We start from the raw sequence: 22,600 nt of genomic DNA on the forward strand, positions 1-22,600 counted from the left end.
GAAATTAAGCTTGACCTATATCACTTTTGTTTGATATTGTGATATTGTGTTTGGTATGGCAATGTTTTCTCTCTCTCTCTCTCTTTCTCTCTCTCTCTCTCTCTCATTTAAAGCACTGTTTTTTTTTCTTTGTCTCATTTAAAATACTGTACTGTATGTGACATTGTGCAAACGTTGGGAATCCCAAAACAGCACACTTTGTGCCCAGAACACAAGCGCCATCTGCTGTCCTTGCCTTAACACCGCAGATGTCTGCAGAAGTCCACCTTCTCCCCTTACATCTTGTTTGCTCTTTCCGGGTGAACACAACAAGCAATTTAATTGGAGACTAAGCTGTCATCCAATGTGCTTTTACTAGCTCTGATTGGCTAGTTTTGTGGCACTTTCGCAACGTGTGTGCAGAACTGAGCGCGCAGAGACGCATCTCTCGAGCTAAGTTGTCTCCTTAAATCCTAAAATACAGCTTGACATTAACCTATACAATGTGCTTGCAAACAGTTACTTCCTTATTTATATTAATACATCGGCTATCTGGTATAAAAGCCCAAGGCTCATCAACTCATTTTACTGAAAAAGATTTGTGGAGAATGTTTATAAGTCTTTTAGTGACCTCTTGTGGCTAAACGTTGTAAATATCAGGCCCCGAGTATTGCCTGTTTGATGGATAATTAGGATTAATACTAGAGTACAGTGGTTCTCAAACCTTTTTCAATGATGTACTTCTTGTGAAATATCTTTTCAATCAAGTATCCCTTAACCAGTGCAAAACGGTTTTGGGTTAAAAAAAAAAAAAAATCATGCCATCCAGTATCTGATTTATTAAACTTTAGACCCTTTCAAACTTCATTTGTACTCTTTTTGATCATTGGAGAAATTTGTTATCAAAAAGAAATAACTTTAAAACTTAACTTAAAAATGATCAACATAAAGTTGGGATTACAGTAGCAATCTCTTCCCAAAAATAAATCATGATGAATAACTATTAGTCCCCAAACAAAACAAAACAAAACAAAAATATTAAACTTAAAGTGTCCTTTTGGTATCACAGTAGAGATGTGTTCACAAAATAACTAATTAATTTGACAGGTAACAAGAAGTGGCACATGACAAGTTGGGTCAAACCATTCTAGTATGGGGGAGAATCTGAGTTTTCAGAATGACAAAATTGAATAACCGACTGAACATAATTTTTTATGAACTTATATTTTCCTGAAACAATGAATTAATTCAATAATTATTTTTAAAGGATTTTTGCCTGTTTGTTTGTTTGTTTTATATAAAATCTCAAGTACCCCCCAAGTTCCTTTAAGTAATCCCAGGGGTACTCGTACCCCCAATTGAGAACGACTGCTGTTGTATACACTAACGTAAAATGCAAAATGTAGAATTTTATTAATATTACGACACGGTTAAGAACTCAACAAGAAAGTATATGTTTTTTTTAAATATGTTATCTAATAGGACAAATTCTTTAAAATGCCATAATATTTATTAACCTAAAAGTTCTCAGTATTGAGATTGATAATATTGGCACCATTATTTAATTTGGCATCGATCAATACCAATATATCCAATTATCACATCGCTCTAATAGACACGTATAAATGCTATGCCTGAATGTGTATGGTCCTGTAGTGACGGCACTTGCAACAAACAGCACGGCACAGCTAAAGTTTTTAATGTTTGAATAAAGCCATAAAAATATTCCAATCATTGTGAATGCATAAAATATAACTCTCATCAGATCCCCTATTATAATAGGCTACTTATACTGAATGAATTTTTTAGAAAGTTTATCACGATGAAAAAAAACTAAATTCAAAATGATTTTTGTGCAAACTTGGTAAAGACAAATAATTTTAGCTGGTTTTCAGAAGGGTGCTGTAATGTTACTCCAGTTGGCAAAAGTCCTCTAACATTAACAGATATTATTGCAAGTTGATGCTGATTGTTTTGCATTTATGAGGCCTGAGATAAAAAGCTGCCACTCATAGTGCAGATATTATAAACTTCCTCCTCTTTCCACATGCAGCAGCGAGGCAGTTCCAAGCTAGGATAAGACCGTATGTTAGTTATTGTTCCTCTGTGAAACCAGTGATGGAAAAAGTCCATAAAAGCCAAGATGGTTCTGTTGCTCTATACCATACTGTTATTGTTGAGTTTGGTCCACTCAAAGATGTCCTGCTCGCAGACGATATCTGAGTTGATGAGCAGGTAGCGGTCGCCAACACAAAAGTGCTTCTGGCAGGCGGCACATTTGAAGCATTCCAGGTGATAGACCTTGTCCCGCACGCGCATGGTCATCTCGAACGCTCGGATCCTCTTCTCGCAGGAGGCGCAGAGGCCGTCCTGACCGAAAAGCCTTGGAGAAGGAAGTCGTAAAATGTTAGTATGAAAAAATTAAACCCTTGAAGTGTTAGTAATTGTTTTTAGTCTGTCAAGGTAGAAAATTGGTTAGCAAGTTCTGCTCATAGGTTCGCCTCCATGTTAAATTATGACTTTTTAAAATAAAATTCCTTTGATGAAGCCGACTAACCTTAGGTAGTCTCTGCGACACAGTTTCCGTCCCAACTTGTAGTAGAGGCGGCGGCCGACCTCCCCGAGACGGCAGCCGCACAGGTCACAGCTGAGGCAGTCCTCGTGCCAGTACTGCTCGATGGCCTTGAGGAAAAAGCGGTCGCCGATGCTCTGCTGGCAGCCGCCGCACGTCAGCAGCGAAGGAGGCATCTGCAGGACTTCGTCCACGGGCTCCCTGTATGCGCGAGGTAAACATAGTGCACATCATTCATGTTGTGTTGATGAGGACTTTTTTCATATCTGCCCCCTTTCACAAGTGTCAAATCCAGGGCCAGTGGCCCCCAAATGCAAGCAAAGTATGTCAAAATTCACAAAGAAACTAAACTCAAAAGTTCAATTTTACAGTAACTTGAACAAGAGTTGAACAAGCGATTACCCCTGTCATTTCAAAACTAGTTAGCCATCAAATTTTGTGTGCTATTTATGCAACAAAATGACGAGTTTAGTCTTTAGTCTTAACCCTCCTCAAAAGGAAACTGTAACTAAATGGCCCTTGACGAAATTGTGTGACACCTCTGTGTTACTAATCACATAAGGTTTATGAAATAAATGGTGGACAACCTGGAATTTTTAAATGGAATAATACAAATAGAAGTGTAAAACATTCACGGGGCTTACTGTATGCGGTTTACTGCCTGTCCTGAGAGTAGGTCTCAAATTTAAAATGGTCTTTTCTTGAGAGGTTGCCCTTGATCCAGGCATTGGGAATACTGCGTAAACTGAACTCCCTTTCAAAGGGTAATGAGAAATGTATTCAATGTAGTTTTTATGCTGTCCACACGAGGAAGCTATTTTTCACTTGGCATTTGGCACAACGGTTTTGTGGTGTAATTAATTGTATGTGAAAAACAAAACTTCTTAGTCGTGAAAAAAAACAAAATTAACTGAGCCTGTCTCAGACGAAAAAATTCCAAGCACACAGATGAGTTCACTGCGTGAGTTCGTTAACATAAAACCTTAAAGGGCAAAGAAGAACACTGTACTTATCAGTACATTAATTGCGAAAGTAAAGAGATTCATTTCTGCCCTTCGGCAATTACGAATTGAACCTTTGTGCCGCATTAAACTTGCACGGCTCTACAGAGCCAGTCAAGCATGTGTCATTGCCAACGAATATGTGTCATTATTTGAAGGCTCATCTTAAAAAAGTGTCACTCACTCGTTGGCTTCCAGCGTCTTCCTCTCGATGGTGGACGACATTCCTCTACCAATCCAAGTGAAGTGGGGGGGTTCAAGCAGCACCTGCCCCCCCAGCCAGCGAAAACCTCGACGTTATCCTCCTCGCGTGTATCAGATGCTTTCGGGCGGCAGAGAAGCGATGCTAAAGACCGCTGTCATCATTTCCTGAAGGGGCATCAAGCACGTCTGTGCGCAAGGTCAGCTTGCTCGGATGGACCACCGCGGAACGTCCTCGTCCACGATCGTGTTTAAATAAGAGGCGGGCAGCATAGAGGCACATCAGCGCCCCCGCCTACCACTCTCAAAAGCCCCCCAAGTCTGCCTCTTCCTGCTCACGACTGTGTGACAATGGCAGGAAATGAGCCTTAAAGCGGCGGTTTGAGCCTTGTCCTGTCCTGTCAGGCGAGGAGCTGCGTCGTGACTGACACTAATGAGCCCCGCTTGGTGCCAACGTGTGCGTGTGTGCAGACGGGAGTGCGTGCTTTCAGTAATGAGATTTCGCTCCTAACTTTTCATAATGAGACATGCTGCGCTCGCATGAAGCATACACTGCAGCGAAGCCGCTATACAACCCAGTGCTGGCTCTTCTCACTTTACGACGACGCGACCTGTCATACGACATTTTACAGAACATTGTACAATTATGCATATAAACCGCGTTTTTCATTCAAGAATTTGGGTCAAGGGTCACCGACATGGCACCAGGTAGTCCCCAAGGGTCAAATGAAATGAGTAGATTGTGAGCGTGTTCTAAAAATCGCTCTTTAGGGATCAGATATATTAATTAGGAAATATTGTACAAGTGATCATTTAAAAATGTAAGCACTTGTGGGGCTTTATAGAGATAAATTGTAGTGTAATGATCGTTTTCACCTTGTTGATGAATAAGAACATATTAATATGAGAGGGGGTCTTATGCATTCTTTAAATTAGGGCCATGCAGATCATATCTTATGATACTGAGATAATAAAATTTATTTTATGCTAAAATGATATTTCATCCTAATTTGTATGTGATTTACAATCAATCAACATATTATTATCTACAGTAAGATTTATTTTATTTACAATCAACCAATTATTAAATAGTTAAGTGTATTTTATAGATATATGTATATCAGGGCAGTCAGATTAATTGCAATCATTGAATTTATAGCTTCAGCATACTTTCCTTTTAAATTACCGTAATCTTTTTTTTTTTTTAACATGTAAGTGTGCTTTCTGTATGCTGGATAGATTGATTTTTATGCATTGGGGTTCTTGTTCTTGAATTGTTGGGGGTTGTATAGGCTTCTGTTGTGGGTGAGTGGGCAAGTTCAGGGACAACAAGAAGATGTGAAAATGGAAGGGCATGTGAGAGTTTTCAGTCTAAAAGATGGTAACATTAACTGAGAAAATGCTCTGACAGCACCTTTGATAATGGTATAGTGATGGTATAGATTATAAGAAGGATCTTACTTCCCACAGAAAAAGCTCAAGTTTAGTCTACCACATTAATGCAAAGCACCCTGCCAGGATGGATGATTTATCTTTATGTTAGTTTCTCTTTCTATGACTATTGAGTAAAGAAAACAACACCATTCCTCCTGATAGTCCAAATTAAAGGTTGCAGCCAGCATTTGGGATTAGTCTCAAATTCAGTGGCAGGTACCGTAAATGTTTACATCAGCATCTGATAAAGTATCTGAAAGTAAATTGACTGAAGCCATTTTTATGGTGTTGTATATTAATCTTTTGACCTTCCATTTCATACAATGTGTCTAAAACAATATTTTTGGAAGGCAAGATTAATTAGGTCAATTATAGATTTAATTAATCTCATTTCTTTATTCTTGACAGCAACAATACATGTAAATGTCAACTAGCTAATTTTATAAAAATACAGAAAAATTAATGGAGTAAATAACAATAGCCGGGCTAATTTAACAAAAAGTATTTGTATGTACTGCATATAAATTGTAGAGTTTTTTGTACTCTACCACTTTTGATTTAAAAACTAAATTAATCCCTTTTTGTCAAGCATCAAAACGACGTTCCACATTTGCGTGTTCAGGCAGTTGTTTGTATTAAAACAACACAGCTACAGGCATATGTATTATCACGATTGTTGTCTGAGCTGTTGGCTGCTCTTATCTGCTGCCAGCACGATGAGGCACCCTGCAGGAGGGAGGGACTCACACAGCAGTTGGACTGGACCACCTGATAAAGCACCTCGGACCAGCAGCCATGCAGAGTCAGCCGCAATGTAGGCTGAATGTATCCTTGGGCTTGACTTTTGTTGGATGATGTACTGTAGACTTTCTGGAAATGGGCTGGAGACTAAGCAAGGAAAGCCTAGCGGCTAGGTGGCACCAGCAAAGCTTCTTGATGGAGATAAAATGGCTCTTTCAAGTGACAACCACTCTTAATTGTAACTTATTTGCCTCACAGTTCTGGAGGTTTGAGTTTGTGTTTTGGCCGTTCCTAAGAATAGAATATGGAAGGATGGCCTTAACGTGAATGTAAAAATATTTAACTATGACTGAGGAAGTTCTCAAACTTTGGAAAAAGGAACCATCAGGATGACCACCAAATAAAAAGTGTAGCGCAAAAGGCACAGGTGTTCATCAAAGGTGAGGCAGAGGTTGTATTCCTAAGAAATAAAAAGTAATTCATATACACAGTGCGAAGTTAAGGTACAGTGTACGATGCTGTAGCTGCTAACGAGATTTGAATTTAGCTTCACCACTCTTCGCTAAGGTTCAGTGTACGATGCTGTGAAGCAGCTAGCAGGATTGTAATTTAGGTTCACATCTCTTCGCTAACCCCATCACATCCCTGACCAACTTAATGCTCCTCACGAATTTCCACAAATCAGTAAGCCACAGCTGCTACGTTGAAAGTATGGCTTTGCTGTAAAGTTGCCAAACAGGAAATGTTACTGGGTTGATGTTGTAATATTTGAAATATATGTTTATTAACTGAACACTTTTTGTGTGTTTGACACACACATATGGTGGTAGCCTGACCAACCTGTCAAATTTAAGAAAAATAAATATTGTTTTGTCTTTATAAAGGAACAAACTGAACAAAACAAAAAAGACAACTAAGTCATCGAGGATTTCCTGCGACGCCAGGCCAGAAAGGCAAGAGGGTGTGCAAGTGGCACACAAAGCCTTCCCTGGAGTGTGTTTTTTTTTTTTTATTTTGGATGCAAGCATGCATGATGGCTTCTTCCCGTTTAAGACTCCAGATGCTTTTGCCTGATAGCTAGATGAGGTCCGCAGCATGGTATTAAAGCTAGCTTAGTGGCACTAGATTGCCAAGCAACACTTCCTATAATATGATCAAAGACATAAGGAAATATTGTTTTTTAATCCAAACGCAATAAGTCAATTTTTGTTTAATTTAGTAATTTATTTAAACATTCGTTTTTGAAGCGGCTGGGATAAAGATCAGCACCCCCAAATCTGAGTCCATGGTCCTCAGTCGGAAAAGGGTGGAATGCCCTCTCCGGGTCGGGAATGAGGTCGTGCTCCAAGTGGAGGAGTTCAAGTATCTCGGGGCCTTGTTCACGAGTGAGGGTAGGATGGAACGGGGGATTGACAGGCAGATCTGTGCGGCGTCTGCTGTAATGCAGACTCTGCACCGGTCTGTTGTCAAGAAGACAGAGCTGAGTCGAAAGGCTATTTACCAATCCATCTACCTTCCTGCACTTACCTATGGTCACAAGTTGTGGGTCTTGACCGAAAGAACAAGATCCCCGATACAAGCGGCCGAAATTAGTTTCCTTCGCAGGGTGTTCGGGCTCTCCCAGGGTGAGAAGCTCAGTCATCCAGGATGGGTCAGCGTCGAGCCGCTGCTCCTCCGAGATGAGAGGAGCCAGTTGAGGTGGTTAGGGCATCTGGTTAGGATGAACCCGAAATGCCTCCCTGGTCAGGTGTTTCGGGCATGTCCCACAGGAAGGAGGCCCCGGGGACGACCCAGGACACGCCAGAGGGACCATGTCTCTCGGTTGGCCTGGGAGCGCCTCGGGATCCTTCTGGAGGATCTGCCCCCGGGGAGAAGGTAGTCTGGGCTTCCTTGCTCAAGCTGCTGCCCCAGCGACCCAACCCCTGAACACAGCGGTAGAAGATGGATGGATGGACGGACTTGTAAATTAATTTTTGTGGTTTTGGCTTGCCTGTAACGGGCAACCATGTACAGATTAGCATTAGCTAACAGTGTTAGCTTTTACAAAGCTTGCTGAGGTTGCTTACAGACTGGAGGTATTTAGTGTTTACCTTGTGCTACATAGAGACAAAGAAAAAAAATCATCAGAACAACATGAAGGGATGGTCAGATTTCTTTGCAAACAATTTGGAAAAACACAAACATTGTGGAGGTTATTTTGGGGGGGTAAGTTCATCTCATGGAAACAAATTGTGTCAATTTTGTACATTATGTTCAGAAGAGAGCATTAAAATGCCTTGTCAGACAAGGAGCAAATCATGCTAGAACACTTTTCCCCACCCCTTCAACCGGACAAAAAAAAACAGGAGTTACTGTGAATTCATTTCCTGTTGGTGAAGGATATGTTGCTGCTATTGCAACAAACATCTTGCAAGCGCATTGCTGTAAATTTAGTGGAAGCTATTCAAATATAGTAGGACAAAAAAAAGAGGAAAAGAACAAAAGCTCTGGTCAAAGTGTTAATTGTGTAATAATGAAAACAAACACTTCCTCTTTAATGAAAAACAGTCACAATGGCTATGTAATGTGTTTTTTTTAAACGTGTTTGATTTAAATTTCCAGATCAAGAAAGTCCAACAGTAAGTCAGGCACTATCCTAAACCCCCTTTAAAAAATGCTCAGTGAGGGTATGCCATTGTCTGATTGACATAAAACAGGTTGCGGAAATGAGTCATTGGATGAAAATGAATCTTCACTTACACTCACAGTCTTCCCATAATCAGCATAATCCCCTAAAAGAAAACACTGTCAGTGGAACATTGCAATCAAAAGGCTGTGCAGCCATGTTAACGGCTTCCTGTATTTGGGCCAAACAAAAGGGAAGCCCTATGAAACATTCCTTAGACACATCAGAGATTGTGGTTCGTTTACGACAGTGGATTTTTGCAAGAGAACATTTCACTGAGAACAATAGTGAGTAAGTGCACGCATATCAAAGTGATGAGACATGTAGTGGACTTTCTCTCACTCTCAAGTGTACAGTAGCTGCACACTATAGTTAGTAGTTTGCTGCTAATACCACTGCTGATCTTGACTGCCATCTATTGGTGTAACTGTGGCCCCACTATGGAACGACATGACGGTAAAGTTTCATTGCAACTTACCATTTATTTTAAGACAAATGAACGTCACGTCTGTCCATTTGTGTATGCCACGATAACTTTATGGAGATTGGGTGGATATCAGGAGCATTAGACGATGAAAAAAATCGAAAAACTAATTTTTCTAATTTCATTTTATCGTTACATTCTGCTCATTCATCTATTCGTTTGTTTTTGTAATAAATGTTTCCAATTGTATAGATCCTTTAATATAAAAAGCATGAGTTAAACTGTATTGTAGTATTGGAGAAATAGTACAATGATTTCCTACTTTTGAATCTAGGTACAGTATTGTTCTATTTCGCCCCTCCAGGCCGCCAGAGGCGGTGCTCAAAGCACGGAATATGTCGTTTTATACATTGCAGTTCATAGTCCTTGCACCATACTTTGTGTTTTGATGCCTAAAATCCTGCAAACACATTATCAATCCAAATGTTGTCTTTAGACTAATGGGGCTGCATAGAACAGGTTTTAAAGAAAATATTTGACTCAACTTCCCTTTTAAATTTAAGAAAAGGCCTGAGCACAAAGTTCCGTCATAGAAATGTTTGGGAATTTTGTCCCTGGCAGCTCTGCCATTGACTTAAAATGGGAATCACCCTTGGTAGTCCCGCCATAGATTTTAATACAGATGTCGTCCCCGGTATCGCCGCCCTTTAACTTTGATGGGAAAAGTTCAGCCCTTAGTAGTCCTGCCGTAGACTTGATATTGGTCATGATGAAATGAGAATGGTTGAAGAAACTTGCCTTTCTGGAGTTTAACTGAAAAGTGATCATTTTGGAAATACTGTACAAGGATTCCACTCAACACCAATGACATGTATGAAGGCCTTCAATATCCAGCAAAGGAGCTACAATGTAGCTACAATGTACTAATGGCAGCTAAATCACACTTAAAATAAAAAAAAAACCTTGGTAAGGGGGTGGCCAATAGCATGGCTGCAGGAGGAAATGGAGTGGCCATGACCACTTCTGGCTACGTAGCCAGAAGTGGTCATGGCCACTCCATTTCCTCCTGCAGCCATGCTATTGGCCACCCCCTTACCAAGGTTTTTTTTTTATTTTAAGTGTGATTTAGCTGCCATTTTTACACACATGAAGTATTCTTAGACTGCTTTATATTCATCACTTAATTATATCAACAGCATACCTACATTTACATTTGTAAATTAAATAAATTCTTGAGTTTCATGAAAATGACTGCATGCCACCAGTGGCCACCCATCACTGAGGTCTTGTGACACACTGGCAAACCTCATTGAAAATATTCTGGCAACATCCCTGCCATCAGTCTTCATAACAAGTAATTGTGTAGAGAAACGTGTGTGAAGGCCTCCGCCTTCGCACAAAAATGTATTTTATTGCGCAATCATACACACAAGCAATGTGTAAAGCATTTGTTTGCCTCCAAACATGTAGTCTCACCAAAGCTAATGATTGTGCAGATTTCCCTTCAGGGGGCTTCCGCTTAAATGCCTGATTGAATACCACAACAAGAACATGTGTATATTTATTATATGATGTTTTGTTTTTAAATATTTTTTTAAAGAAACACAGAGTGTTTTTTTTTAATTCAGCTAATCTATAGCGCAGTTTTAAAGGCATGTCTTTACATGTATTTGACAGGCATAGCTTGGACAGAACAAAACGAACATTCGCCTGGATAAAACGTTTCTCCCTCCTTCTAGCAGTCTCAGTTGTCGGTGAGGCCGGCGGGGCGGATCCCACAAGAAGTCAAAAAAGAAACTAAAAGCAACAAAGACCAACTGCAACGATTTGGCCATCTTTCGCCGAAAAGCACCCCGGTGGATATATATAAAAGAAAGAATCAAGGTGGGTGATGGGACGTACTTTGCCTCGCGGTGGCAGTGAACCACTCGACCGGCTTGCTAAGCTAACACGCACCGCGAGGCGAGTAAAGCATTGCGTGATAAGGTTAATGGCTAACCGGCTATGCTAACGGCGGTGCGGACATTTTAGCAAACCTCGCCGATCACCCGTCAACTCACCACTGTTTGAGTCAAGATCCGACGATGCCCGTTTCATTATTATTTATTAAGAACGCGGATACAGATCAAATCTAGAATACATATTTGTCCCAAACAATACTTGACTCTTAGTGGTTAAGTTAACGTTGCATAATAGTACAGCCTTTGTGATTGTTTATCACATCGAGTACATTAGCCCCATCGTCTTTTCCTATACCACTGTTGAGAGAATTTTTGTTCCCAAATTGCTTGACATAGACAACATTAGCTTACTAACATTTTCGTGACAGCCATCTTCTCCCTCCAACACCTGGTTCTAGCTCTTCATTATTAAAGACATTTTTAAATTGTTTGTCTAACAGTGACATCAATCAATTTTTGGATTTGTTTTTTTCTAAGGTGTAATGTATTGCTGTAACATAGTCGTCCTGCAGTTTTTCGGTTCAGTTTGAATCATTGCTCAGTGAAGCCACTGATTTGAGATGGCTTTAACTTGGGCAGCTCGGTGGAGCACTGATAAGTTAATGGCCTCACAGTTAAGGGACCCAAGTTCGAGTCCAGCTGGCTCTGGCCATCCTGTGTGGAGTTTGCCTGTTCACCCCGAGCCCGTGTGGGTTCTGTCTGGACACTCCGGCTTCCTCCCACACTCCAGAAAACATTCATGACAAGTGTATTGGATACTCTAAATTGTTGCTTTGGGGGTACATTAACAGTTGTTCATCCCATGTGAGTCCTGTGATTGGCTGCCAACCATTTCCGTGTGTCCCCTGCCTACTACCCGAAGTCAGCTAGGATAGGCAACAGCAAGCCTGCGACCCTTGTGGGGATAAGCGGTTATGGAAAATAATAAATGGATCTCTTTAAATTCTCTTGAATTGCCAGATGCCCTCAGCGATGAATGCCAATGGGAGAGCGCAGTCTGCCAACCCATATGTGGGATCCGCTCCAGGTGCCGTGGGCAACCACCCGCTCAGCGGTCCATCTGAAGTCCTTAAGCAAGTGCTCCAAGTAATGGACAAGAAGGCGCGCAACATGGAGAAGAAAAAGGTAAATAGCATGGGTATGCACCCATTCTTCATATTAATGATGATGTCATACAGGTTGGAACAAATTTAAATGCAGGTTTGAAACTCTTAATTTTATCATATTGAAAGTTTTTTTTCAGAGCGATTATCACCTGGGCCTATTATCTGGGCTGATATGCGCCATATCGGTGCATTTCAGCATCTGGCTTTTTTAAAATTAATCTTATGGCTGATAAAAACCATCATTATGCCTCTCTTTGATCATTCTCTTCTCTGACTGTCTGTAATGGAGCCTCGCTCCAGGAATGTCCTGCCCATAGTAGCGTCTTTATTGGTTAGCTGTGTAAGAGCCAGAGCCAATCAGTAGTTAAAGCCATATATGGCACAGTTACCCCACACACCCAGAGAGCAAAGCCTCGTCTTCATATGCAACATGCTGCTAATTACTGACATCTTGGCCTGCAGTTTTGCTTAAAAAACAATATTCTTTCTTTCAACATTTATTGATCATTGACAGAGATTAAGTAAAATTTAGTTTGTGATTTTCTGGGAAGCATGTTGAAGGGATGGTGAGAGTGAAGTGCTTCCCCAGTGAAGTGTTTGTGTGATAGCGGGAGAGAGATGTGTGAGAGAGTGAGTGTGTGTGTGGAGGTCTTTGTGTGCATACCACGGGAGAGGCTTCAGAAACTGATAGCGGTTGATCACAATAATGTAGTTTATGCACTTTAAACAATGGTGAGCAAAAGTTTTACATTTATACTAAATTTATAAAACAAGGAACTTTTTAACTAATTAGTTTTTCTTTTAACTTTTTTTCAGTTCAGTTATTTTTCCTCTGCATTTTTTGTTCACTTTGTAAAATTAGGATGTTGAGTAAAAAGACATTTCGAAGGTTGAAGTTGCTGTTTAATAAACATAGGCCCTTTTGGCATTTACTGTCAATGAATTTAATTATTCGGGTTTGTATTGATTATAAAAACCCTCCTTCTTACTGCAATAAATATTTTTTGAAATGAATATTGATTATCACCCTCCTTGACTACAGATAATCCGTAGCAGCCCTGAAAAAAAGCACATCGTTGCCTCTAGTTTTTAACCCTGGCATCTTTTGCTTTTTGATCTCCTTTGTTTCTCTGTTGCTTTTTTCACTGAAACAAATGTTTCATTTCTTCAGAACCCTCTTGACCTCTTGTGTGACCCCCCCCCCTTTCTGTCTTTTTTTTTTTTTGGCTATAATCTTCCTTCTTTTATAATTACATAGTACTAATTACTACCTCTTTAAACCTTTTCTTCATTGCTTCCTTTAAGCCTACTTTTCGGCCTTATATTCTTTAAGCCCTCTACACACCAAGCCGACGTCTGCAGTCGGAATTTGTCGTGCACTGTCAGCTAGGTGTGGCATAACACCATCAGAATGGCGACGTTCATTGTGGGATGTCGAAAAAGGGTTTATGTTGAATCGGGTCTCCCTGAGTGGCTGTTTAGCTAACGAATTAGCGCACAAGATAAGACGAGAACCGGAAATGACGAACACAGAAAAACAAGCGGCACAGAAGTCGAAACCTTTGCCGTGCGCAACTTTATCTAGAGCACCATAATTTCTCCAAAAAAAATTCACAACCCAACTTTGGTCTTGACCCATCATGAGTGAAAATGAAAGTTGTTTATTTGCGTATAAATAAAGCTACAGATATGACGTCAGGCATCCCACTATGCGTTGCGCGAAATGTATACAACCCTGTAGGAACAGTGATTATCGCCACCTATGGCACAGAGGAGTGCTACTTCAGAAGCATGCGCAGACGTTATGAAGTAGTTGACTTTGCTGCTGTGTGTTCATGGTGACTTTTCTGAGCCAATCTGCCTAAGTAATAGGCCAGCGCTGGTGTTTCGGGTTGGTATGTAGAGGGCCTTAAACTCGCTTTTCTGTTTTACTTCCTTCTTTTAAAGATCCCTTACTTCCTTCCTTTAAACTTACTTCTTTGCTTTGCTTCATTTAAACCTACTTTTCTGCCGAGCTTCCTTTTCCATTAAGTCTACATTCATTTCTTTTAAATGCGCTTTCCTTCTTCAAACCTTCTTTCAACCTTCCTTCATTCAGTTAAAACTACCTTTCTGCCTTCTGCTCAAAATTGTGCATTTTATCGCCCCATTACCAGGGACCAAGCCCAAATGAATTAGCAATTATACACTTAACCTAAGAAGTGTGTTGTTTTTCTCTGAAATGACTCTTTAGAAAAACTCGCACAAGACATTCCAATTTTGTTTTTTTATATCTAGAGGTCAGCAAGTATATAAAGATCAGAACGCAGGGCCTTCTACATGGAACTTCTCAACTCAACAGATTAGACAAAATGGCTTTGATTTTCTTTCGGCCTAATATCTTGTCTCAAATTGTTAAATTGCCCTCCCCTCAGTCCTCAGTTCACATTGAAGAAAGGTTTGTCCGTCCTAAGAACATGGCTGATTTGAGTTACCGTCTTCTTTTTTAGTTTCACTCTGCTGATGTTGATGCCAAGATTGTGCATTAAGAGCTACAAAATACGATGAGGACGTCTTGTGTCATTACTTCAGAGTTTAGCTCGCTGTCAAACTTTCCCCATACCATGAGTTTAACTGCTCGCTTGAAAAAGTTCATTTCATTTCTTGTTAGTCATAAATGGACCGAGAAATATTAACATTTTTTATTTGGGCAATAATTTTTCACATATTATTTTGATACTGCAATTCCCTATGAAATGACAGTGTTGTTCTGCCTTTTTGATTTTTGTTTCATCTTATTTTATAATATAAAAGCTATAGTTTACAGTTAGCTTCAAAATATAGCAGTTGTCCACATGCTATTTTTGTGGAAAGGCATCCTCCTTACAAATTAAAACTTAAAAGTAAAAAAAAAAAAAATACTATCTCCCTTTGTTATTCTGTCTTGCAAAGATGACCCACTTAGTATGACGATTCTTTGCACTTCTGTAGATTGAATCTGTGGATTGATCATTTTTGATTGAGTCGAATTGTTTTGAGTAAAACAATGGTAAGAATCGGAAATCGCTTCTGAATCGAATCAGAGACCCCAAAATCGGAATCGAATCATATCACAACATAGCCGAAGATTCCCACCCCTATCGATAACACACTTTCTTCATTGAAACCATATGTCATTGCCATATGGTTTTTCTTCTTTCCTTTTGTTACGTTCTTCTTACCTTAGTTCTCTTTTTTTTTTTTCTTCAGGCCTGTGTTTAAAATTAAGTAATGCCTTCTATGCATTAAACTGTACTTCTGCCTTCTTTCTGTACCTATCCAATGTAGCTTTTAGAATCGTTGTTTTGCCATTTCCTACAATACCTGTGAAATAAAATTTGACTTTTTCTATCACAGAGCAAGCTGGATGATTATAGAGTCCGAAAGGATAAAGGCGAGAGTCTTAACCAGGACCAGCTGGTGAGAGCATAAACGCTCACACATTAGTATTTCACAATGGCAAGTCTGACTCATTTTTTTGTTCTTTTTCTCATATAAGGAGGCCCTATGCAAATACCAAGAAGTTGTCAATAACTTGGAATTTGCCAGAGAGTTGCAGAAGACATTCGCTGCTCTTGCTCAAGATGTAAGAATGGGGATTGTGGCTTTGAGAGATCTTTTGTCGGCCCATGGGTACGAATATTGGTGTTAATAAGAGTTTGTTAATTTGTCATTATCATCAGATCCAGAAGGCGGTGAAGAAATCGACTCGACGAGAACAGCTGCAACGGGAAGAGGCAGGGCAAAAGAAGCTCAAGACAGTTCTGGAGTTGCAGTTCCTCCTGGACCGGCTGGGAGATGAGATGGTGCGGCAGGACCTGAAACAGAGCTCCATGCTGCTCACAGATGTGGACCTGGTGGCCTTCGATGAGTTCTACAAGTTGGTGGGGCCAGACCGTGACCAAAAAATCAGGTTGCTAAAACACTTAACATTAAAAGGGTTGTTTCCTTTTTCTTTCTTTTTTTCTTTTTTTTAGCAACTTTTTCTTGACGGTAGCTTCTTCTCATCAATGCAGGTTGGTTGACCAGTATGGGGAGGCATCGATGCACCTTTGGAACCTGCTGGAAGGCAAGGACAAGGCTGTGGTGGGAACAACATGTAAGTCTTCATTGGATAATGAAACTTAGGACAAATAGTCATAGTAAATGGTCAATCAACTAGGAAAGATTGTACATGACCACCAACTGCTGTAACCCTTTAGTGTAGATCAGGTTAATTGCAACAGCTGCTTCAATCATTGGAGTGGTTTCAACCCTTTTTTTTGTAGCTTACTTTTATTAATTTTTTTAATTCCCAGTCTGCCTGCCAAAGCTGCAGCAATTCTTAATGACAGGCCAAATGTCGCTTCTTTTGGAAACTAGTGCCGCTCTGTATAACTCCAAGACTTCAAAATAAACAAAAATGCCTGTCAACAGGCTATGGAACTTGATTAAAACACTATTTGGTACACCCAAAATACTGTTTAATCACTTAGCCCTAGAACACATCTGAATTGCATTACTAAAATGAATACAGAGGTGTTACATTATTTTAATGTTAACGTCTTTACACAGATAATGTTAAAATTTTATCTAAAATTTGTCTAATAATTTATGATGATGTCATCCCTTTAATCCAAGGCCAGATCACGTCTACTGCTCCTTTACTGTATAATGGGAAAAGTTGTTTGCATGTGTTAAACTCCAAAGGCTTCACCATTCTCTGGAGAGCAGGAGAAGTTGTTTACAGAGGTGTCCCATACGATACTGATTTCTGACTTTTTGTGGTCATAATATTACTTGTGTCTTAATGAATTTGTGTGTGTGTGTGTGTGTGGGGGGGGGGGGGGGGGGGGGCATCTTTGTCCTTAACACTGCATGTGTGTGTCTTTGTGCATGCACGGTACAAGATGAGATGGGGCTTATTTGTGTGCTGAATACTCAGGTCTCTTATTGCTGCATTTGCTGCACTTGTGGGGTTGGGCTGAAGCTGGGGGCTTATTCTGACTCAGCAGCAGGGCATTTCGCCAGCAGCCTTGTCACCTGTGCTTTCACTTCACTAGGACACAGGTGAGCCAGGACTGCAGAGGCATCTGTGAGATACAGTTCATCTCACCGAATAACCTGAGTCGATGCTTTTTCTGGCAACCTTGTCTTGGTGCATGTGGTGGGAAAACTTGGACATTTTCCAGTTGAAATAATGGCATTGCTTATTGTGTAGTCCTTAACAATTCGCCATTGTATTACAGCTTATGTGCTGTCCGAGTCTTGTTGGAACCGGTCTGCAGTCAAGTGAAAATCTACTCAGGCCAGCTGCTGCTTGTAACTGGATATTCCAATAGTCCGTGCATTATAATCTCTTTGCTCTCCGAGGAATACGTTGGATTCATAGTCATTCGTCACCTGCCGTTGCAGAGATGTTTTTGCAAGTGTGCAGAACGAATGCAGGCCACAGGGTTTGGCTCACCTCCCAAGCAAAAATTTTGGTCCATGCTACCTCATTCTGAGGTGGAAAGGATCATTTATGCCCTCAACTGCGCATGTCTTCACTTAGTTCTAACTTTCAAATGTCTCAACAAAACTTTATTATGCTATTGTCCAATTGTTACCCCGTTTACATTTTTTTATATTCACTGTGAAATATATTCTTCTCATAATTCTTACATTTACTTTAAAAATCAAAACCTTGAATTGTAATCTTTCATGTTTGTGGGTCTTGTATTAATTTACACTGAGCCACATTGGGTGTTGCAGTCTTGACTAAAAGTATTTCTTGAAAGTTGACACATAACCAAACCAAGAAAAAAAACATTTAGAAAAACTTTCGGTCGATACCTGTTACAGACTTGATACTTTTTTTTTTTCTTAATGGAGTACTCATAGCAGTTTTTTTTTTTTCAAGTCAAAAGCCCCTAAAAGTCCCTTTACACCGGTGGATTTGTTAATTTTGTTACTTTTGCAATTTGCATAGACAAAGCTCTGAAGGAGAAACTGGACCAGGTCTTGCTGAGCGGTTACTTCGACCAAGTGCCCACTCACCAGAATGGAGTTTGTGTGGAAGAGGAGGAGGCTGGAGAGGCTAAGGGTGGCGAGCAGGAGAACGTGCCGGTTGAAGTGCCAGCAGAGACCTCAGTAACAAAAACGGCTGCTAACTCGTCACAAGAGCAGCCTATTGATACGGGTAAGTCACACAACTGAATGTGGATCATATTTAAGCAGAAAGTGACAGCTGTGCACTTAGTAAGACGCTCTCTTTTTAGAAGCTGAAATCATCGAAGAGTACATAGAGCCCCTTGCAGTGGAAACAAAAGAGGTTAGTAGCTAATGTTTGTCCTGCCAGGGAAGCTTTTTCAACTTATTCCAGGTCTGATGTTAGTTTCTCTTTATTTTGCTTCCAGTTTGTAAACAGACAGTTCATTCCAGATGGCACCTACAACAGCAGTGAACAGGAGCAAAGGGATGTGTGGACCCAAGAAACTGAGGTGCGCTGCTCAATTTTTTTTTTGCCCTTGTCACATCCTTTTTCTTGTCTGACAAAAGTTGTACATTTTTTCATTGAAAACCTCTATTTTTACCTGATTCAATGTTTTTTAACTTTGCTGTCTTGCTTCGACAAAACGGGACAGACACAACAGTGGACACATATTTAGGTCTCATGAGCTAATATCAACTTCATTATATATCTTGTATAACTAAATTATATTTCTTGTACAACAAATACCTATAAAACCACATTCCTCTACTTTCTATCGACTGAAAAGGACATCATTTGCTGAAGGTTTAGGTACTGAACAGTCATGGCTCATTTCACATGTTGAGTTAACAGCAAGTGGCAAAATGTGATTTCGAAAATAATTTAGTCATAACATTAATTATAGCCAAAACAACGTTTTTACTTCTTAAAATTGATATATAAGTGAACTGTCCCTTTTAAAATGTAAAGGCATGATCTCCAATTAACGTGTGCGTCCATTCCTAGTTGCTAGTTTTCACAGATTTCATCGTTCAGTAAATAAGAATGTTGCTAACATGACAACCACTGTAGGTAATTTGAGATATCACACGTCGTGTCTGTTTTGTGTGCATCACAGGTGATGACTGCCATGCAGCAGCCGCAGCCGGTTCAGCAGGCTCCTCCCCCTATTCCCATGGAGACTCGTCCGTTGACCTTAGTGACTCCTGTGCCGCCGATTGACCCCATGGTCAGGAAGCAGGTGGTGCAGGACCTGATGGCACAGATGCAGGGAACGTACAACTTCATGCAGGTAGGACTTGACTGACATGTCATGTTGAGCATGTCTGTGTGTCCAGAAAGTTGCATGGTATGTTCATTGGAGACGGTAAGTTGGCTGGCGATCAGTTCATGTTGTACCCTAACTTGATAGGCTACAGCTCACTTATGACCCCGATGTAGAGAGAGAATGGATTGATGGATGGTTTGTTTGGCATGATGCTAATTGGAGCTCTGTCCTTAGGACTCCATGCTGGAGTTTGAAGGACCACCCATCGACCCTGCTATTGTATCGGCCCAACCTATGAAGCCTGGTCAGACCCTGGACCTGCCGCAGATGATGTGTCCTCCAGGTAAGCCAGAAGATGAAAAATGTTAATGGAATTGCACCTTGCTGACAAAGCTTTGAATGTCTTTTAGTTCATCCCGATTCTCGACTGTCACAGCCCAACACAGTTCCTGTTCAAACTGAGCCCGCACATGTAAGTGACTCAACAAATTTTGTTGTCCATCCACTCTGAACAAGAGGACATGTTTGACTTCTGTTTGCAGGTGTCCATTGTCTCCCCAACACCACCACCCATGTATCAGACCTCTCATACACCTGATTCCCGGCCAACAGAAACCATTGACCCCATTCAGGTAAGCAAGTAAAAACTGTTGATCTGAAAAACTGGGCAAGCTCCCCATTTATCACACCAGGTTCCCTCTCGCCAATTTCCGAATCGCTCTTAAATAAGATTAAAGTGAAAGAACGCGTAAAGCAATATGTTTGTTTTTTGTTTTTTTTTCTCCGCGGGCTCCCTTGAAAGGTATAAAATAAGCAATATTTTTTTAGGTAAATTTTGATGCATATGATTTGAAAAACGAATATCATTTTTTTTTTGTACAGGCAACACTATTGGGGGGAAACAGAAGATGTGCAGTAGATCAAAGTGATTTAATAGCAACATGGCAATTTTGATTCCAAACAACATTGTACTGTATATAGTACCCAAATCATAACCCTTCTCATTTGGTTTAGACGTCCATGTCCTTGCCACCGGAACAGCCTCCGCCCTCCGCGTCTCTCCCGCCTGCCTCAAAGCAGTCCTCTGTCTACCAGTCTGTTGCCAAAGCTCCTCACAGTAGCGGCATCAACGTCAACGCAGCACCATTCCAGTCCATGCAAACGGTAAGACCATTTTGTCCCTGTACTTCATCACTATCAATGCCCGCCATTGGGATTTCCATTGCCCACAAAAACCTCTTTCTACCTAAAAACATACATTGCTGTCCTCAGAGGAATTCAGACTGGGTTTTCTTTAAAGGGTGACCCAAGTGGGCTGGTTCATATAGTTGCACCCTTTGGTACAATGACAAAGCTACGCTACCTTGTTCAATAGATTAGAAGATTCTGGTATTTAAATGCTGACCGAATTGTTTTACCTAGCTATAACGAGTTCCCCTGCATTTGTTTTTCTCATTACTAATTGTATCGGAGCTTAAAATGTGACAGTGAACGCATTCTCCAGTTTTCTTTTCACCATAACATTTCCTGTTTTTCCTGCTAGGTGTTCAACCTCAATGCGCCAGTCCCACCTGCAAGTGAGACGGAGGCTTTGAGCCAGCCAGGCCAGTACCAAAACAGCTTCAATCAGGCCTTTAACAGCCAGCCCCAACATCCTGTGGAACCAGCAGAGCTGCAGCCAGAACAACTGCAACCTGGTGAGCACCCCGCAACCAGCCCTCTTGAACGTATTTGGTGTGGTAAACTTCGAATGACTTTTTTCTTACTTTCCTTTGTTTGAAAATAGTTGGTGCCTTCCATTCCCAAGAGCAGTCTGGAGGCCATCAGCAGCCTTCGCAACAAGGCTCAGGCTTCAACAGGCAGCCGCAGTCCTTCTACAACAGCAGAGGAGTGTCACGTGGTGGACCTCGCAACGCCAGAGGCATGATCAACGGCTACAGAGGCACATCCAACGGGTTCAGAGGTTAGCTTTACCTCCGGTCAACTTTGGAGTCATCATTGTTTGTGTATAACTGCAGAACAAGTCGGTTTGAGCATTCATAATATTGGTACGTAAATGATGTATATGTACAGTCAATCGTAGTATTTCTGTTGAGTTGCATATGTTGGCGAAACATGCTAATCTACCTTTATATTTGGCCAACATATAATTTGGTTTTGGAAATAACCAAGTTAAGCGCATTTTAATCTTGTAGGTGGGTATGACGGTTATCGCCCTCCTTTTGCCAACACTCCCAACTCCGGTTATGGACAGACTCAGTTCAACACACCCCGAGATTATCCCAATGGGAATTATCAGAGGGTATGAAAAACGTCTTCATATTCTTCTTCTTATTATTATTATTGTTGTTGAACGCACCCACCCTAAATCTGCCCATTTGATTTTTATTCAAGGATGGCTACCAACAGAACTACAAACGTGGAACAGGCCAGGGACCCAGAGGCCCTTCAAGAAGCAGCAGTCAGGCAATGAGAACATGAAGGGCCTCTAATAATGACTGAATATGCACCACACTGAAAATTCCAAATTGAAAAGTTGATTTCCCTAAGCTCACTCTTGCTCTCTTCAGTATGTTCATCAGTGGTATTGTTCCTGTCTCTTCCAATCAAAGTAGTGGCTGCTTTGATATTGGAAACATAAATCCATTTTGGTCTGGACACAAGTAAAGCTGTAATTGCAATCAGTGATTTACAGAAGGCCGTGTGTTAACAATATTCCTGAAAACTTGAAAGATTTCATAAGTTATTTTTTGTATTAAAATGCACCTGCCACTGCTGGTCCAATCCATGGAAGTTGATTCCCTTTCTCATTTATTGTCATTTTGGTTCTGGTAAAACAAACGTTTTTTTATGTTCAACATGCTCCCTTTCCTTGTTTGTAAATCGATGTTGCTTAAAGGGTTTCAATAAAAGTTGTGTTGCATACCCAAGATTCTGATTCGAATTTACTTGAGTAAAAGTCTTAAATTTCATGCAAGGAAGGACATTCTAATTTACGCCCTTGCTATATTTTTGGGCGAGGGTCACAGCTAAGGTGAACTGAAAGCGAACACCGTTGTCTATGGCAGAGATGGGTCCACTCAGAATTGGTCGCCAGTCTCAGCGCACAGTCATTGAATCCAATGTACCAACCTTTATACAATGACACTACCAGAAAGTGTGTCCCCGAATAAGGATACAACCAGGTGCAAGATGTCATTGAAGTGGATTTTCCATGTTATTTTAAAGTTTTTGTTGCAATAGGCTAGCACAAACAGTACTATTGTCGGTGCAGTGCG

At 40.7% G+C, this 22,600-nt stretch overlaps 2 protein-coding genes across 3 annotated transcripts; one reads left to right on the forward strand and one right to left on the reverse strand.

The window, feature by feature from the left end:
- Positions 1-1,658: 1,658 nt before the first annotated feature.
- On the reverse strand, positions 1,659-4,197 carry lmo2 (LIM domain only 2 (rhombotin-like 1)). Of its 2 annotated transcripts, none has more exons than XM_088418189.1 (3): positions 3,737-4,197; positions 2,537-2,752; positions 1,659-2,362 (listed from the first exon to the last, which is right to left on the reverse strand). In XM_088418189.1, exons 1-3 carry the CDS (start codon positions 3,775-3,777, stop codon positions 2,137-2,139), a joined length of 483 nt encoding a protein of 160 aa, XP_088274315.1. In that variant the 5' UTR covers positions 3,778-4,197; the 3' UTR covers positions 1,659-2,136. The 2 variants fall into 2 exon arrangements, with proteins under 2 accessions (XP_088274315.1, XP_088274316.1); XM_088418190.1 differs by lacking the exon at positions 3,737-4,197 and adding an exon at positions 3,196-3,325.
- A 6,559-nt stretch (positions 4,198-10,756) lies between these two features.
- Positions 10,757-22,252, forward strand: caprin1b (cell cycle associated protein 1b). Its single transcript, XM_088417602.1, has 18 exons — positions 10,757-10,901; positions 11,939-12,103; positions 15,460-15,522; positions 15,602-15,688; positions 15,786-16,015; positions 16,119-16,201; positions 18,053-18,262; positions 18,342-18,394; positions 18,480-18,563; positions 19,173-19,346; positions 19,557-19,665; positions 19,733-19,794; positions 19,865-19,954; positions 20,337-20,486; positions 20,866-21,019; positions 21,109-21,285; positions 21,518-21,624; positions 21,717-22,252. The coding sequence occupies exons 2-18, from the start codon at positions 11,939-11,941 to the stop codon at positions 21,801-21,803; spliced, it is 2,085 nt and encodes a 694-aa protein (XP_088273728.1). The 5' UTR covers positions 10,757-10,901; the 3' UTR covers positions 21,804-22,252.
- Positions 22,253-22,600: the final 348 nt, after the last annotated feature.

Source organism: Hippichthys cyanospilos, chromosome 6 (genome assembly GCF_059441005.1).
Source record: "Hippichthys cyanospilos isolate Australia breed blue-spotted pipefish chromosome 6, RoL_Hcya_1.0, whole genome shotgun sequence".
NCBI classification, from domain to species: domain Eukaryota; kingdom Metazoa; phylum Chordata; class Actinopteri; order Syngnathiformes; family Syngnathidae; genus Hippichthys; species Hippichthys cyanospilos.